A 16,978-nucleotide genomic window follows, 5' to 3' on the forward strand; every position below is an offset into this window, starting at 1 on the left:
TTAAAATTCTTAATTTCAAAAAAACAAAAACTACATTTGAAAATGCCGTTGTCCGCTGCAGGGCTGCCAGATCCTCTCGTCTAAGTGTGCCCGTTCACTGCGAATTAAAAAAACATGCAGTACGAAAGTAGATTCGGTATTTTGTAGCGCTTTTCGAGCAACAATTGTTTATAACTGAAACGTAATAATTGATTGAAATACGAATTAATTGAAATCAAATAAACGAAAGCCATGAACGAATCGGTGCGCTACGACCGCTGTCACCAGGTGCAACTGGGTGTTCACAGCGAGGTGCAGACGTGTGACGCCGCCGAGGAGGATCCACAGAGCCTGCCCACGCAGGGCACGGGTACCGTAAGTGTCGTCGATCTTTTTCTTTATTGTCCAGTCCCTGACTCATTTATTGTTGTTGTTCGTCCGTATTCGGCCATTACGTGTCGCCAGATCCTCTTCACCCACGACGGTGTTTTGCTTAAGAAGGCCAGCGCGGAGCACATCTCAGACTTGAACACCAGCGGGTCCCTGTCGCTGGTGGAGTACTCCTCGGCGGAGCTGCCTCGCCGAAGACTGCTGCTGGAGTGGCAGCCGAACGACAGCATCATGATAGCGGACGACAGCCAGGACCAGGGCGACTGGGCTTTGGTGGATAGGATATCGGGGAGGACGCGCACCACATCCGAGTGCCGTGCTTTCAACACAAAGCCCAGTGGCGGCGGCAGCGGCGGGGTAGCCCGCACACGCATTATGCGTGCTCAACTAGACGACCTGCAGTCCTTGGAGGTCCGTCATCGCGGTCAGACCATTCGGTTCATGCGCAAAGGCAGCGGCGGTCTGCACAGCGAGTACTTCTTTCAGCACGGCAACGCCGATCTCTTTGTGCGCTCCATGCGCGACTTGCACTTCATTGAGAGCAATGGCAATGAGGAGTACACCATACTGACCACCGAGAACCAAAAGCTGAAAAAGACCTTCGCCGAACTAGACATTGGCCAAATAAAGTCCAGTCACTTGCCGCGCGACAGTTGGTTGCCAAACAAGCTGGCCGGCTTCCTAGGAAACATACCCGACTACGTGCAGCCGCCGTTCCAGCGTTCGCCCAAATCCCGCCCAGGGTCGCTCATCGCTGGCGAACGGCAGACTTCGCCCGACAACTACCAAATCATCGGCTTAAGCGGCAGCACGAACAGTGCCAGCTCCTCGAACGGTCAGAGCCGCGGCGGAAGTGCGGACAAATCGCCGGCGGATAGCGAACTGGAGAACCTGGAAAAGATGGTAAATAATTTGCCGGACCGCCAGCGTGTGGAGCGTGGTGAGTTATGGAGCCGTTTTTAAAGGGAATATCGCAGCAATTTCTAGCTTTAACTGTCCTTTTCAGGCTTGCCTCTCACCGAGACGCAGTGGCTGGAGTTCCAAACGCCCGACGGCCGCATTTCGGACAGCGACCGCATCCGAGAGCTCGTCTTTCGCGGCGGCATTGTGCACAGCCTACGGCCAGAGGTATGGAAGTTCCTGCTCAATTACTACCAGTGGTCCGACACCCAGGTGGAGCGCATCGAGCGACGAAAGCAAAAATCGGTAGAATACTACAACATGAAAGCCCAGTGGCTGGCTATGACGACGGCCCAAGAGGCGAATTTCAGCGGGTATCGTGAACGCAAGTGCCAGATCGAGAAGGATGTGAAGCGCACGGATCGCACTCTGCAGTTCTTTGCCGGCGAAGACAATCCAAACTTGTCGCTTCTGCAGGGCATCCTTATGACCTACGTGATGTACAACTTTGACCTGGGCTACGTCCAGGGCATGTCTGACCTGCTAGCACCCATACTGGAGATGCAAGTGAACGAAGTGGACGCCTTCTGGTGCTTCGCGGGCTTTATGGAGCTTGTGCTGACCAACTTTGACATGGACCAGGCGGGCATGAAGACGCAGTTCGCGCAGCTCCGTCGCCTAATAGAGTTCGCCAACGCTCCACTGTTCCACTATATGCGTTCCCATGACTCGGACAATATGTACTTCTGCTTCCGCTGGCTGCTCGTCTGGTATAAGCGGGAGCTAAGCAACGAGGATGTCCTTCGGCTTTGGGAGTGCCTCTGGACCCGCCTGCCCTGTCCCAATTTCCATCTGCTTTTTTCGGTAGCCATTCTCGATCAGGAGACGAGCGTTATTATCGACAGCCAGTATGAGTTCACGGAGATTCTGAAGCATGTCAACGAACTAGCCGGCCACATCGATGTCCAAAAGACACTGGAGATCGCCGAGGCCATCTATCTGCAGCTCAAGGCATCGGAGACGCTGCCCAACGACATTCGGGCTATCATTGGCGAGCCCCTGCTGATGCCAACTGCCAACGGCGAAGAGGTTGATGCAGCCGCGGTCATGGATGATGAGACGGCATACTCGGACGATGGCTTCGACGAGCTGGTGCGAGAGCTTACGCCGGAGGAGAAGTTGCGCCAGCAAGCACTCCTGGAGGAGGCGTGCGAGCGCTCGCTCTTTCTGCAGTACCATTAACGAACGACTTGGAGAAAGCGTGAAAGAAGCCAAACCAAAAGCCCTTAGCGCAAATTACACTGCCCCATGTGGGTTCCTTTGGGCAAACAAGATGATTCTGTTTAGGGCTGCCAATTAATCAAAATTATTCTAGAAATTAATCGTAAACAAATAATTGAATTGGTCTATATCCATTGTCAAAAGTTAAGTTGCTTAAAATTACAAGGAATGAGCAGCCCTAACAGGCATCTTCTTTGTACAATTATGTTTGTAACCTGTAGGGCAGTGTTGTTATTATCTTAGACTTTAAGACTCAAAGTTTACTACCGCATTGAAAGCGAAGCTAAGCTAGCCAAGTGCTTTAAACTCTGCTGATACACAGATTTATATATATATATATTGTATATTATACATATTTGTACGTTTTTTGTATTTATTGTAAGTTTTATCCCGAACCCTTAAACCCAAACCCATCGCCCCACATCCTTATGTCAAAGCACCTCCCCTTTGGCTCCCTTAAGCAAGGTTATTAATTATTTAAAGTAGACTCAAAGGATTTGTATGTATTGTAACATTGTTTTCTTCGTCCAAAATTCCACATGCGCAGCTTTAGTTGTTTCTTTTCCAAGTTTTTAACCCATTTACTGTGAATTCACATACGATATACCCAATTACACCACATACACACAATTACATACATTAAAAATGCGTAGTAAAAGTATCTAAAAATAAACACCCGGTTTGCACATAGGAAAATGGAATGGCGTTTTGTTGTTAATTAGTTTTTTTCACAACGAAATTTTCAGTGGCATCTCAAGTCGTCGTGATTCCACAAACTACTCTATCACAGGTCAGCAGCACTCACTGATAAGGCATGGAATCGTGTCATCCGAGTTAACTAAGCAATCCGAGTAAATTCCCATCATAATAATAATGCATAAATTGGAAATTTTTGGAATCTAAGCGTCTGCTACATAAACTCGGCAATTTGATCAATTTTGTGGTTGGGACCAGATCTCAGAGCAAATTGTTCGCCGGACCCATGTTAAATAACAGGCGAACAGAAAGCAGTAACAACAGGGCTGACGTCAATGCATGCTGTATGAAATGCATTTGGGCAAGTCCGTTGGATAGAATGGGATAGCTGCTGCATTCTCCGGGAGAGCTTTAGCTCGTTGGTTAGGGGGGGACAGATGCTGTGTACTCCGGGAGAGCGGTACTTTGATGTTAGGGGGGGACAGCTGCTGTATACTCCGGGTGAGCTTAAGTTCGTCGGTTAGGGGGGGACAGCTGCTGTGCACTCCGAGAGAGCTGAATTCGTTGGTTAGGGGGGGACAGCTGCTGTGCACTCCGGGAGAGCTTAAGTTCGTTGGTTAGGGGGGGACAGCTGCTGTACACTTCGGAAGAGCAGTAATCGTGATAAGGGATGGAAAGAGATATCAAATATCTTTAACAATGGGTGCGATCGGCAACATGGCTTCCCGTCGGACATTATTAAGCGTTGTCTTAAGCTGAGAAGAATTGTGTTCAGCGTCGACCTTTGCTGCGTTATGATCCCCCGATACATGAAATCGGACATTTAAAGAATTTGTACGGCGCAAAGTCTGATTTGGGACCAGATCGCAGTGCAAATTGTTCGCCGGACGCATGTTAAATAACAGGCGAACAGAAAGCAGTAACAGCAGTGCTGACGTCAGTGCTCGCTGTATGAAATGCATTCGAGCAAGTCCGTTGGCTAGAATGGGATAGCTGCTGCATTCTCCGGGAGAGCTTTAGCTCGTTGGTTAGGGGGGGACAGATGCTGTGTACTCCGGGAGAACGGTACTTTGATGTTAGGGGGGGACAGCTGCAGTGCACACCGAGTGAGCTTAAGTTCGTTGGTTAGGGGGGGACAGCTGCTGTGCAGTCCGAGAGAGCTTAAGTTCGTTGGTTAGGGGGGGACAGCTGCTGTGCACTCCGAGAGAGCTGAATTCGTTGGTTAGGGGGGGACAGCTGCTGTGCACTCCGGGAGAGCTTAAGTTCGTTGGTTAGGGGGGGACAGCTGCTGTACACTTCGGAAGAGCAGTAATCGTGATAAGGGATGGAAAGAGATATCAAATATCTTTAACAATGGGTGCGATCGGCAACATGGCTTCCCGTCGGACATTATTAAGCGTTGTCTTAAGCTGAGAAGAATTGTGTTCAGCGTCGACCTTTGCTGCGTTATGATCCCCCGATACATGAAATCAGACATTTAAAGAATTTGTACTGCGCAAAGTCTGATTTGGGACCAGATCGCAGTGCAAATTGTTCGCCCGACCCATTTCAAATAACAGGCGAACAGAATGCAGTAACAGCAGTGCTGACGTCAATGCACGCTGTATGAAATGCATTTGGGCAAGTCCGTTGGCTAGAATGGGATAGCTGTTGCATTCTCCGGGTGAGCTGTACTCTGTTGGTTAGGGGGGGACGGCTGCTGTGTACTCCGGGAGAGCTTTAGTTTGTTGGTTAGGGGGAGATAGCTGCTGCATTCTCCGAGAGTGCTGAACTTCGTTGGTTAGGGGGGGATAGATGCTGTTTACTCCGGGAGAGCGGTACAGAGCAGTAGTCGTGATAAGGGATGGAAAGAGATATCAAATATCTTCCACAATGATGGCTTCCATCGGCCATTATTAAGTGTCGTATTAAGCTGAGAAGAATTGTGTTCAGCATCGATCTTCTGCCGCGTTATACGCGCCTGGTAGATGAAATCAGACAGTTGATAAATTTGGTGGCACATCATTTTCGGACTGCCCAACTTTATTTTTTTATTCCTGCCCAATATACTTTATCCCTCCAGCTCCCCGACACTCTTGGATTTATTTCTTTTTGAATTTTTGAAATTTTATTTTCTTTTTATATTTATTTATTTATCATCAAATATCAATAGTTGATGCTCGCTCGGTTGTTTTGTTATCTGCTGTGTTGCGGTTGCTTCCTCTGGTTATTGTTGTTCTGCAGTTCCATATATCATAATTTTAATTAAGATTTATACTTAGAAGTTAAGTGAATGCAATATATGTTTGTTTTTGTCTCTTTTTTTAGTATGTGTGTTTTTTTTGTTTTTTACGTCTCTCTCTCTCGGTGAGGGCGAACAAAATTAAGAATAGTAAACCATAATTGTCGTTCATAATTAGTCGCAGCATCTTAAACGAGTAGTTTTATGCACATCATATTCCTTCGTTTCAGCTCAATTACACATTACAAATTGATTTAATTAAAAAGTTATATATATATTTGTCGCTTAAGTGTGTGTCTGCTTTTGTATAAGGGGTCTTCTGATTTAAAAAACACATACAATTAGACAAAACTGGACACTTTTCACTAATTACAAAATTAAAAATTATACAAATTACACGCAGTTTTCTCAGGGGGACACACAGAGACAGGACAGAGAGAGTAAATACAACATAGTGAGGAGGTTATGAGAGAATACATAATGTGTGTGTGCCTGCCTTACAATATGTTTAAGTGTATATTAAAACGGTTAAGCAATGCGAGAGCCATTTATAAAGATTATATAAATTATGTACAGGTATCGTATATATATATAGAGACGTTGCTTGTGTGTGTGTGTTTGAGGAAACCCAATTAGTATCTTCCGTGTCTCTATTATTAAAACATTTCTTGTGGTTGCAATAATTTAAACGATTAAGCCGGATGCAGCAGCCATCCTTTTCTCAATTACTCTCTGTTACAATTAAATTATAAGCGCTTTCTTTAAATTATTTTTCGTAATTGTATAAATATATTCTTCAGAGGCAGGGAAAACGATTGATTTGGAATCGAGCTCCAGATTTTAAGCAGCAGTTCTGGAACTCGTAAACCCAGATCGTGATCGATTGTACGTGATAACGTGATAACGGACACAGCCCCTTTCCTGCCTTCCACGGGGCCAGACGGTTGTTGCAGCAGGTGTCCGAGCCCAGCAGAAGGAGATAGTGGGCGTGCGCTCGCTGACCAGTCCACAAGTTCTCCCTCCTCCTCTGTCCTCGCCCTCTCTATCTATATATATAGTTTAGTTTATATATCATGCATCCTTAGACTTTACACAACTTTAAGCTTAAGGGTCCAAACTCCTAGTGGTAACAGTTTCGCCTCGACCGCGTTTGCATTTTTATCATCATCTTCATCTTTTCATTTCCTTCCTTCAACTTCTTTTCTTTGTGTTTCTTGTTATTTTCCTTGATTCTTTGCTTCGTTTGTTGTCGTCCAGTAGTGGCTCCTCCTCCATGTCTCAGAGAAGGCGCCGCTGCCCCATCCTGCTAGCGCTGGCGCTCAGATCTGCGCAATACTCATTCATTCCGTTCCTCGGCACCTGACTCGCTGCCAGCGGATAGATTTAGCGTGCTGGCATCCGCCGAGGAGCGTGTGTGCCGAGTTGATCTCAGCTCGCGTCGCTTCTCAGGCGGTTGTCCCTCCACCGCTGAACCAGGTGCCGCTGCTCCCTGCTCGTTGCCCGAAGACCGCGGGCGCTTCAGCCGATTCGAGGAACGACGATTCTCTTCGGCGGCGGCGGCAGCTGCAGCGGCAGCCGCGGAACTTGTTGAGGAACCGCTTAGATTGGCCACTGTACCGGCTCCCGCAGTGTCCAAATCCTCGACGCTGCCGCCATGGCTGCTGCCTGGAGCAGGAGCAGTCGCCGCCGCTGATGGCTTCTTGAGTATGGGTTGTATGATCAGTTCGTCGGCCTCCTCGTAGGGTGGCGGCAGTTTGGCCGCATCCGCCGCATTGGTGATGGTCAGCGAGATGCGCGACTCGGAGCGCTCGGAACGCTCACTGCTGGTGCTCGCTCCGCTGCTTATTGGCGGCGCTATGGTTATCGTTGTCTGACTCGGAAGATTGGCGGCCAAGCCGGCAGCTGCGGAGGAGCTGCCCGATCCACCAGAGGCATTCAGCGGTGTCAGGGTAACCTTATCTTGTTGCTGGTCCCCCCCAGACATGGGTGCCGGGGTCGAACTGCTGGAGCTACTGCCGCCCCGCAGACTCTTCTCGATGCTGCTCATGCTGGCTCCTAGGTTCAGGGGCAACCCTGCAGCCATGGCCGCAGCGGCCAGTTCCTCCTTCGTCGGATGCATTTCACTGCGCGATCGCTTGGACTTCTGCTGCTGTTGGTGCTGTTGCTCGGCATCCAAGGCGGCGGCATAGGCAGCCGCCGCTGCATTCGCCGAACTGGAGCCGGACGACGATGCTGAGGAGGTTGGTATCAACGAGATGCCCGATCCCAGCCCCAGAGTCTTGGTATAGTAATCCATTTGCTGCTTGAAGGCGTCCTGTTCTCGCTGTCGCTTCGACGAAGAGCTGCTGCCCGACGAACCTCCTCCTCCACTTGATCCTCCAGCCGAGCCTCCCGTAAGTCCCGCCAAACTGGCCAGGGATCCAGGACCACTCAGCGGTAGGGATCCTCCAGCTGCAGCCATTGCCTGGGCGGCCATTTCGGCTAGGAAGGCCTGCGAAAAGTCACTGGACATGCCTGGTATCTGTGGGAGTTGGGCTGCCGCCGCCGCAGCGGCCGCTGCTGCTGCAGCTGCAGCTGCCGATGCTGATGACGACGACTTGGAGTTCTTGCTGGAGGCTGAGGATGAGCCTCCCGTATTGGAGCTGGACGATGTCGAGGGCATTTTGCCCTGTGAGAATGCCTGCAGGGCGGCCAAGTCCGTGGGCAGGGCGCCGCGTGCGAGGCTCTCGAACCACTTTTGCTGCTCCTTGGCCTGGGCCTGGGCCTCACTTTGCTGCTGCTGGCTGCTGTTGCTGCCCCTCTTGCTGCCGCTGCTGGCGGCACTGCTCGAGGAGGCGCCGCCCGCGGTACCCGGCAGCGGTGGCATGCCCAAGGAGCTCATGAGGCGCGTGGCCTGTGCCAAATCCATGTTGCTCATCCGGCTGAGAGACTCGAGCAAGTGCGGATCCGCTCCTGGCATGAGCAGACTACTCAACTGCGCCATGTCTGCCGCTGTAGGTGTCGTTTGCGCTTGGCTCCTGCTGCTAGACGATTGCCTGCCGCGACCCGAGGAGGAGGACGAGGGCGTTGTCACTGTGCTAGCGCCGCCGCCGCCTCCCATACTGGCCATGGCATTCATGAGGCTGGCTGCAGCCGAGGCCGAGGCCGAGGCATTCCGCGACTGACTCGACTTGGAGGACTGCGATTGGTGCGACTTGGACTGCGTGGAGCTGGTGTTGGAGGCTGACGAGGTGGCTCCGCCGTTTAGCAGGTTATATTGCTGCGCCAGCTGGTCGTAGGCGGATCCTAGACCACTGGAGCCCAGGGAGTACGGATTGAGTCCGCCTAGGCCCATGGGTGGATACAGTAGCGAGGGATTCGGGAAAAGGAATGGAAAGCCGGCGGCCAGTTGCTGCGATGCAGATGCCGCTGCATTCTTGCCTCCAGCTCCGCCACTGCCGTTACCGCCTCCTCCCGATGATCCACCGCCGCTACTGGCACTTATGGCCGCCGCCAGTTGAGCAGCTTCATTCTGTGCCTGCTGCTGGGCCGCCGCCGCTGCCGCTGCCTGCTGCTGCTGCTGTTGCTGCTGTTGTTGCTTTTTCTTGCTGGCTGAAGAGGATGAGGTCGCCGACGACGACTGGCCCTGACTCTTGCCGGAACCCGCTCCGCCGGCTGAACCCGTCAAGCCGCCCAGAGTTGGCCCGGCAGCAGCCATGAGCGCAGCCAGCGACTGGGTGTCCATCCCAGCCAAGTTACCCAATCCTCCCATGCCCGCCAGACTGGCAAACAAGTTCATGTTGTTCAGGTTACCGAGTCCCGGGATATTGCCCATGCCCGGCATGCCGCCAAAGGACATGGACAGCAGCGGATTCTTGGGATCGAAGGCAGCCAGCGGATTCTTGGGATCAAAGGCGCCCAGTCCCGGGAGATTAGCCAAAAGGCTGGGATTTAGGCCAGCCAGCGAGCCGAATTGCAGGGCCGCCTGATCCAGAGCCGCGGCAGCTGCCGTTTGCTGGTTCCGTGATGACTTTTTCGATGATCCTCCTCCCGCCGGTGATTGAGCGGCGGCGGAAGATTGTTGTTGCTGCTGCTGTTGGGTGTGCGACGAGGAGGAGGCGTTACTCGAGTTTGACGATGGGCGGCCGCCATGGGACTTGACCACCGGCGACCCGTAGCTACTATCCATGGAGGAGGATGTTGGTTTGGGCGATGGCGCCGACATGGGATTCTGCATCTGCTCCAACCACTTGGGATCCACCTCATAATTGGGATTCTCCGTGAGCCTGAAAATGGGAGGTTAAGTGTTAAGAGACTATACTTAGAAGTGTTAGCTTTCCTAATCTCACCATTGCATGAGTCGCTTGAGCTGTGGCGCCTTGTTGCCGCCCAAACGCTTGCCCGTCTGCTTGTTGATCACGGGCACCGGTTCCTCGCCAGTCAGATTCTGTGGGCCGGCGGCCATCGAGTGCTGCTGCTGTTGCTGCTGTTGTTGCTGTTGTTGCTGCTTCTGCATCTGCGAGGCACTCGAGCTGCTCTGCTGTCGATTGGAGCGCCGACTGTTGGAACCACTTGCTCCACCGCTGCCTCCAACGTAATCAATGCTGAGCTGGTCGCCCAGGGGACTGGTCATGTCCGACAGCCACTTGTTTACTTTGACGTCGTGCGGCGAGTTGGTGGCGGCGGCGGAGGACGAGAACTTGGGACTGAGCTTCATAGCCTGCTCCATCTCGGCCAGCATATTCTCGTAGGCCTTGCGCTGGGCGGGCGGCAGGAATTGCATCATCTTCTGTTGCTGCTTGAGGAACGTCTGCGGATCGGTGGCCATGGTCTGGGCCAGTAGGGCGTTCAGACTGTCTTTTGAGGAGAGACCGCCCATGGCCATGTTCTGTAGGGCGCTCAGGCCGCTGCCGCCGCCGCTGCTCCCGCTGGCCGATGAGCTTCCGCTGGCGTTGGTTCCGCTTTTTGATTCTACAAGGAAAAATAAAGATAGATACTCAAGATTAGTCAGGAACTCTTTGGGAATGGCTGCCCGTCCTCGGGCGGCAGGGTTAGTAAAAAGTAAAAGCGCAGAGACTCCAACTCACTTCCGGGCACTGTGGTCACAGTGATGGTAAATGGTTTCTGATTCATTTGTTGCTGACTCGCAGAGGATTGCAGATTGGCAGGCGTCACCGAGACGCTGGGCGGAATCTGGGGCTTCTTCGACGACGACGATGACGATGGCAGCGAGGGATCGGGGAAGGTCTTTTGCTCCTTGGCAGCAGACAAACCCAGCACAATCTCGTCTAGCTTCTTGCGCTTCTTCTCTTTGCCGATCACGGGTTCCTCAATGGTCTAAAGTAAAGTAAAGGGAAAGTAAACGGCAGAATGTTAGATTGATAAACGGTTCAATATATCGGAAATAATTTAAATATAATTTTTTCGTATTACTTACACAATTGTTCTTTTTCATAAGCTTATTGAGCGTGTCATCCAGCTTGCTCTTGCTGCCACCAATCGAAGGGAAGGCGGAGCTTAGCGCGGCATGCACGCTGGACTTCTTGGAGGGCATAGAGAAGTCCTGCACCTCGCTCAAGTCAATGGCTCCGGCACTGGAGGCCGACTTAAGCATCTCCGTCATGTTCATTTTGGGCAGGCTGCTGCGGATAAAAGGTTTACAGAAATTAATAAGACATTCTTTTCCTGCATCTCCTCGTGTGCTGTTTAACCCACCTTGAGGATAGATCCATGGGTGCGCCCATCGACGGCGGCGGCGTCTTAAGCGCCGGCACAGCTGGCTTGCTAAACTGTCCCGAGGATTGCCGAGACAGCGAGGCATGTTGGTGCGCGGGCGGTGGTTGCATGCCACTCAGGGCAGCCGAAGATGAGCTTCCGCCCCGTCCGCGGCCAGAGGAACCACCACCAGTCAAGGCCTCCATATTGGCAATCTCACTCTCCCAGTCTTTGGGAGCCACTGCAAGAAAAACAAACGTTAGTTTGGGAAACTCCATGAAGATCTGTAGTTTAGGGATAACACTTACTTGTCGAACTGTTGAGCAAAGCGTGCAGCTTGGCCCTTTCCGTTTCCACATCAATGGCAATGTGTCGCTTCCGCTTCTTGCCCACTCCAGACCCAACGCCGGCATTGGGCACATTTAAGCCACCGCCGATGCCGGCTGATGAGGCCGATGAGGCGGCACTTGCCGCACTCAGTGACATGCCCGGCAGCAGGGAGGACAAAGAGGTGGCATTGCCACCGGCTGCTGCTGCTGCCACGGCGGCGGCCACTGCGGCATTGATGCTGTTGGCATCCAAGCCGGGTAAAGTGGGGGTGGACTTCGACTGGCTGCTAGTCACCTGGGAGCCGGTGGAGGAGGATGTCGTACTAGCGGCAACCTGTTGCATCTGCGAAGCCTGCAGATGCTTCGTTACTCCCTGGTCCGTGGTGATCGTAATCACATCGGGGGTTGTCGACCGACGCTCCAGGCTGTTCAGATGAGGAATCGACTCGTGCAGGGCGATACTCAGATCAGTGACGCCTCCCTTGCAGCTGGCAAAGGCACTGTACTTGATGTCCACGGGCCACTTGCCACCCTCCACACAGGCCACAATGTGGGCAATGCGGCGTTCCAGGGCAAAGTCCTTGAACCAGCGAATCATGCACATCTCCAGCTTGGGCTTCTCCAGCTTCTGTTGCTTCACGGCCGCGGGTTGAATAACCTCCAGATCGGGGAATCGGGCCTTGAGCTCAGCCGCTTGCTTCTTGCACTCCTCTTCGACGGCCTTCTCCTTCTCCTTCATCACCTCATCGTCATCGGGATCCGAGGGTCCGGCCACCAAATCGAGGATGTCCTGATCGTTGGCTGGCTTTTTCTTGGGAGAAACTGTCACGGCCTCTGGCGCTGCTGGTTCAGGTTTCTCCTCCTTCTCCTTCTCCTTTGAGTCTGGCTCCTTGGAATCCTCTTTAGATTCTTCTTCTGGCTTCTCTTCGTCAGTCTTTGTCGCAGCCTTGTCTGCTTCGGCTTCCTTTTCCGCCGGTTCCTCGGATTTCTCAGCTGATTCCACTTTAGTGGCTGCTTCGTCATCATCCATTTTAGATGTCTCTTTTTCAGTGGGAATAGCTTCTGCTGACTTCTCGTCTTCCAAAGATTTATTTTCATCGGTGTCATTGGTCTGTTTCTCAGAGGAGATGACGGTGGCTTTGGTGGCTTCGGTTTCCTTCTCCTCACCATTTTCAGATATGGCTGGCTGATCCTCGTCAACCTCCATTTTATCGTCGCTGGTCTTGGGTTCTCCCTCGGCCTCTGAATCAATCTTCTTTTCAGCCTCAGGGTCGGCCAGCACCGTCAATTTCCCGGCATCAGCTTCAGCTTCGGCTTCGCCATCCTTCTCAGGGACTTCGGCTTTGACTTGCTCTTCGTCCTTGACGATCTTTTCTGGCGCCTGGTCTTCAGCTTCAGTTTCTATATTTGCCGGCTCTTCATTCTCCTCCTGCGACTTCTTCTCCGGCTCTTCCGTTTCCGTTTTCTCAGGACTTCCCTCTGCCTTAACCTCATCCTTTAGGGGAGTAGTGGCCGGGGTAGCCTCCTTCTTGATGACACTGTCATCGGTCATGAGTTCATCGTCCAGATCTATCACCTCGTTCTTAACTGCTGCTGCCTTCTCTGCTGCTGCAGCCTTCTCTGCTGCTGCTGCCTTCTCTGCGGCGGCCGCCTTCTCGGCTGCCGCCAGCTTCTCCGCCTTTTCAGCATTGAAGGCCTCCAGCTTGATGGTTCTCTGGATCTGTGCCTCTAGTTCCCGGATGAAACGCTTCTCCGATTCGCCGAAACTAAAGTTCGGATCGTTGAAGATGAAGGTTTCGGAGCGATAGAGTCCGTGCTTGAGAACGGCTGTGATTAGTTCCTTATCGTGCCGTCCTGCTTCCCACCAATCGGGGGTATCCGCATTCATGGTGCACAGTTTGAGGCGCTCCTCCAGGTGGGGATTACGTGCGACCTCGCGGAGCTTGGCCAACAGTTCCAGACGATCTAATATGAGCTTGGCGTGCTCTTTATCAATCTCCTCAATGATGCCCTCTAGGCCGCGCTCAGATTCCGCGAGCTTCATGCCCGCCTGGCGCTTGCACATGGCCACAAAGACCTTGTAGTAGTCCGTCAGGGTCTCGTCGCTCTTCCGCTCCAAGTGAGCCATCTGCTTGAACTTGGTCCAGTCGGGACTGCTGCCGCCAGAGACACCACCCATAGTGGATAGATGCAAGTCAATGCCGTAGCCAGTGAGAACGCGCAGGAACTCGTACTCCTCGCGGCGGTTCCACTTTTTGGGAATGAGCTGCAGGCGCTGGGACTCTCGCTCCTTGGCCGCCAGCTCCATCTTCCCCTGCCGCTCCATTTTCTGCAAGAAGAGCGGCAAATTAGTACAAATATAATCAATATAAATAATTGGGTTGGCGAAAGTTTATCAACTACGGTGGAAGTGTCAAGTGATGGATATTTGTGTTTGGCCATTGGTAATACATCATTGTATGTATGGGTTTCTTTTTAGTGTTAATTGGTGTATGTTATTGGAGCATAAGTAGTTGTAAAGAGTTGTAGACTTTAAAAAATTTTAAATCTAAATTTAGGTTGTAGTTACTTGCAATTTATAGCAGTAAATATTAAGATATTTATTTGTTACTATGTATATAGGCATGACTCAATAGATTACCCTGATGCCTGATCCGTTCACAAAAGCAACTACAAGTAAATTAACTTTAAGACCAGAGATAAGATAATTAAAAACTACGCTCCACACCAAGAACTTTTCACAATCTTGGGAAATTGAAATTAGCTATTAATAATGATATAAATCAATATAATATATTTTAGGGAAAAGGGAAATTACTATTCACTACACTCAGTTGACAATTTTGGAATCATAATGGGGAGACATAGATACCCAATAAATCTGATATTATAGTTACATGATATAGACTATTAACAAATTGACTATGAATAATTGTATAATTTCCTCATTGACTCCCTTTATCTTCAACAATTGAATATTGGTATAGATAAGTTATCACATAGAATTAGTTAAAAAGAATTGCCAGAAAAGCTACACACCCTTTTCCCCTATTTTCCTCCCTTCAAATTGGGCATCCCCCTTGATTGAATATGTTAGGTATATACAAATACAAATGTATATATGAACAATTTCCACAATAAGTACCTATATGCACCGGGGAGAGGGGGAAAACACCCCGTTTAGCGATGGACGGTGATGTGTGATTGTGTGTGCATTTTGCAAGTGCAAATTCATTACGAATATTTACACAATTTTATGCTGGGAAAAAGAATTAAAAAGCGTCCACCAGGAGTAGCAGCAACAGCACCCTTCCTGCTCGAGCGTAATGCGAGACTCGAAACAGGGGGTGGGATGGATGGATGGGATCACCCTCATGGCATGGTTGGTGGTGACGCCGCTGCAGGGGTGGTGGCCTCATCACCATCACCATCACCATCATCATCATCTCCTCTGTGTGTACGAAAGTCAGACGACTGACTGACTGACTATTACAGCCTTCCGAATTACACACGAATTTTTGCGAAACGAAAGACAAAATACGAATGGCAAAAGCAAAATGAAACGGCGAGGGAGGCGAGACGGGACAATGGTGTGCAGCAAAGAGAGCGGCGGGAGCAGAGCAACTGGAACTGGAAATACAATAAAATCATAATAATAAAAGTAAAAATCCATTTTACACCCCTAATAACGCTCCAGAGGACTGAGGACAGAGGCCAAAGGGCGGACAGGAGTCCTCGGTGGCGGCTGGTGGGAAATAGAGATACGGTGCTGCAATGAGCACGGGACACAAGTACACGCCGCACTAAGCAAATGGCGCCGAGTCCAGACTGCGAAGCCCGGACAAGAAGGCGCACGAAAAGGAGACGGAGACGGAGATGGAGACAAACAAATGAATCCAGTGAGACCAATTGCACGCGCCGCAGCTAAAAAGGACCTCCTCCGAAAGACCCAAAAAGCCACCCACATCCCACTCCACACACTCGTACGAGTATGTGTGTTTGTGTGTGTCTGTTCTCTTCTTCTGTGCCTTGTTTTATACATGTTTGTTTGCCTGCTTGTATACTCTCCTACAGTTAGTTATGATAATAATAAAGGAGGCCGAGAAGGAGGAGCCACGAGAAACGAAACCAAAGCCATGGCAAATACACAAAATTGCATGAAAGCCTGAATGTCGTAAGGGGACTGTCATAGTGGACGAAAACAGTGGGCAAAACAGTAAATTGAAGATACCCCATACAAAACTATATTAGTTTTCCTTTTAAGTATAATTATTTATAATTGTTCTGTCCATTCTCGGACGATACTGATAGAAACGTGCTAGTTTTTTGCTTGTACATTCCAGTTATATACATAGAAGATATCCTTCCTTCCTTTCAATTTGCACTAGGAAAGGGCCGATCTGCTATCTTTTAGCGAAACTGGACCATTTTAACCTGTTTTTTTTCTTCTCTTTCTCATATTCATCTTCTATCAATAATAACAATATTATTAAGCAGTTTTTAATGCTTATGACTTCGTCGTTAAGGTGATTATACTCAAAAATATTTCCAGACTAGTTTGGCTTCGAAAAAGGGTTGCCACCGGCATAATTGCTATGCAAATTGGGGTAGAAAAATTGCGAAATGAACACGATATGCTCGAGTGTGTAACCCCAACAGATAATCACCCCATAAAATAAGCACAGAATAACAATAAACCACATTTTTTTCTGCTGACTGCAAGTACGACATTCAACGACGACGAAGACGTATGATGTCGAGTTCTCGTATAATTGTAGCATGAAATCAAACCGCAAAACTAAATGCAATCCTGGTAGAGGCGGCATATGCGGATACGGGATAAGTCATAAAAAAAGGATGCCAAGTGGGCGCGCAGGTTGGCAGCCCTGCTGTTTGCCCTGCCGTGTCTCCTTCTGTGTCCGCTCTCCTTCCCCTTGTTCCTCTTCTGTTTCACTGTTTCTGTTCTGTTCTGTTCTGTTTATACAGCTAACGGCTTTTTTACCACTACCCCAACCCTCCACAGACGACGACGAATGATGGCCACAACGAAATCCAAAAAGGGGGACAAACAAAAACAAACGACAAAAGCAACGGCGAGCGCAGCACCATAAGATAAAGACCCGAGACCTCTTCCTCTTACTCTCCATACGTACTATCTTCCAATCTGACTATCTCGCTCTGGCCGCATTTACACGATACAAGTGCGAGGCAACTCGAGCAATTGATTATGATTATTAGTAGGAGAAACCGATGACTACACCAGGCGACGGCTTTCACAGTGACTTCGTTCGCCGTCTTGGAACTGCCAGCCAAAAGGTGAGGATGGGGCAAGGAGAGACGAAGGCAGCGATGGAGAGTAAGAGATAGAAAGAGAGAGAGTAAGGGCAGGGAGCAGAGCTCAGTAAGCAGCCGCGGAAAAACGAATTTAAATGAGCGGCATAACAGCCGCTTCTCGAACAGGCAACAAACAAAAAACGGATAAAACACG

General features: G+C 50.3%; 2 protein-coding genes across 24 annotated transcripts in view; one reads left to right on the plus strand and one right to left on the minus strand.

The window, feature by feature from the left end:
• The first annotated feature begins 33 nt into the window (after positions 1-33).
• Positions 34-3,246, plus strand: Tbc1d15-17 (TBC1 domain family member 15/17). The gene is made up of 3 exons (XM_020945137.2): positions 34-354; positions 445-1,309; positions 1,376-3,246. The coding sequence occupies exons 1-3, from the start codon at positions 232-234 to the stop codon at positions 2,509-2,511; spliced, it is 2,124 nt and encodes a 707-aa protein (XP_020800796.2). The 5' UTR covers positions 34-231; the 3' UTR covers positions 2,512-3,246.
• Positions 3,247-5,326: 2,080 nt separating this feature from the next.
• The window catches only part of kis (chromodomain helicase DNA binding protein kismet), a 46,870-nt gene continuing 35,218 nt past the window's right edge, over positions 5,327-16,978 (minus strand). For 14 of the 23 annotated variants that reach the window (XM_086830457.1, XM_086830449.1, XM_086830460.1 and 11 more), the window contains 6 exons: positions 11,470-13,819; positions 11,162-11,402; positions 10,884-11,088; positions 10,534-10,783; positions 9,796-10,417; positions 5,327-9,732 (listed from right to left, as the gene is read on the minus strand). In XM_086830457.1, the coding sequence (XP_086686583.1) occupies positions 6,804-9,732; positions 9,796-10,417; positions 10,534-10,783; positions 10,884-11,088; positions 11,162-11,402; positions 11,470-13,819 (6,597 nt within the window). In that variant the 3' untranslated portion in view covers positions 5,327-6,803. The remainder of the gene's footprint in view (positions 9,733-9,795; positions 10,418-10,533; positions 10,784-10,883; positions 11,089-11,161; positions 11,403-11,469; positions 13,820-16,978) is intronic. The other 9 variants (XM_086830458.1, XM_086830464.1, XM_086830454.1 and 6 more) reach the window with 1 other exon arrangement.

This window comes from Drosophila serrata, unplaced genomic scaffold (genome assembly GCF_035046125.1).
Source record: "Drosophila serrata isolate PLE 108 unplaced genomic scaffold, ASM3504612v1 contig_240, whole genome shotgun sequence".
NCBI classification, from domain to species: Eukaryota; Metazoa; Arthropoda; class Insecta; order Diptera; family Drosophilidae; genus Drosophila; species Drosophila serrata.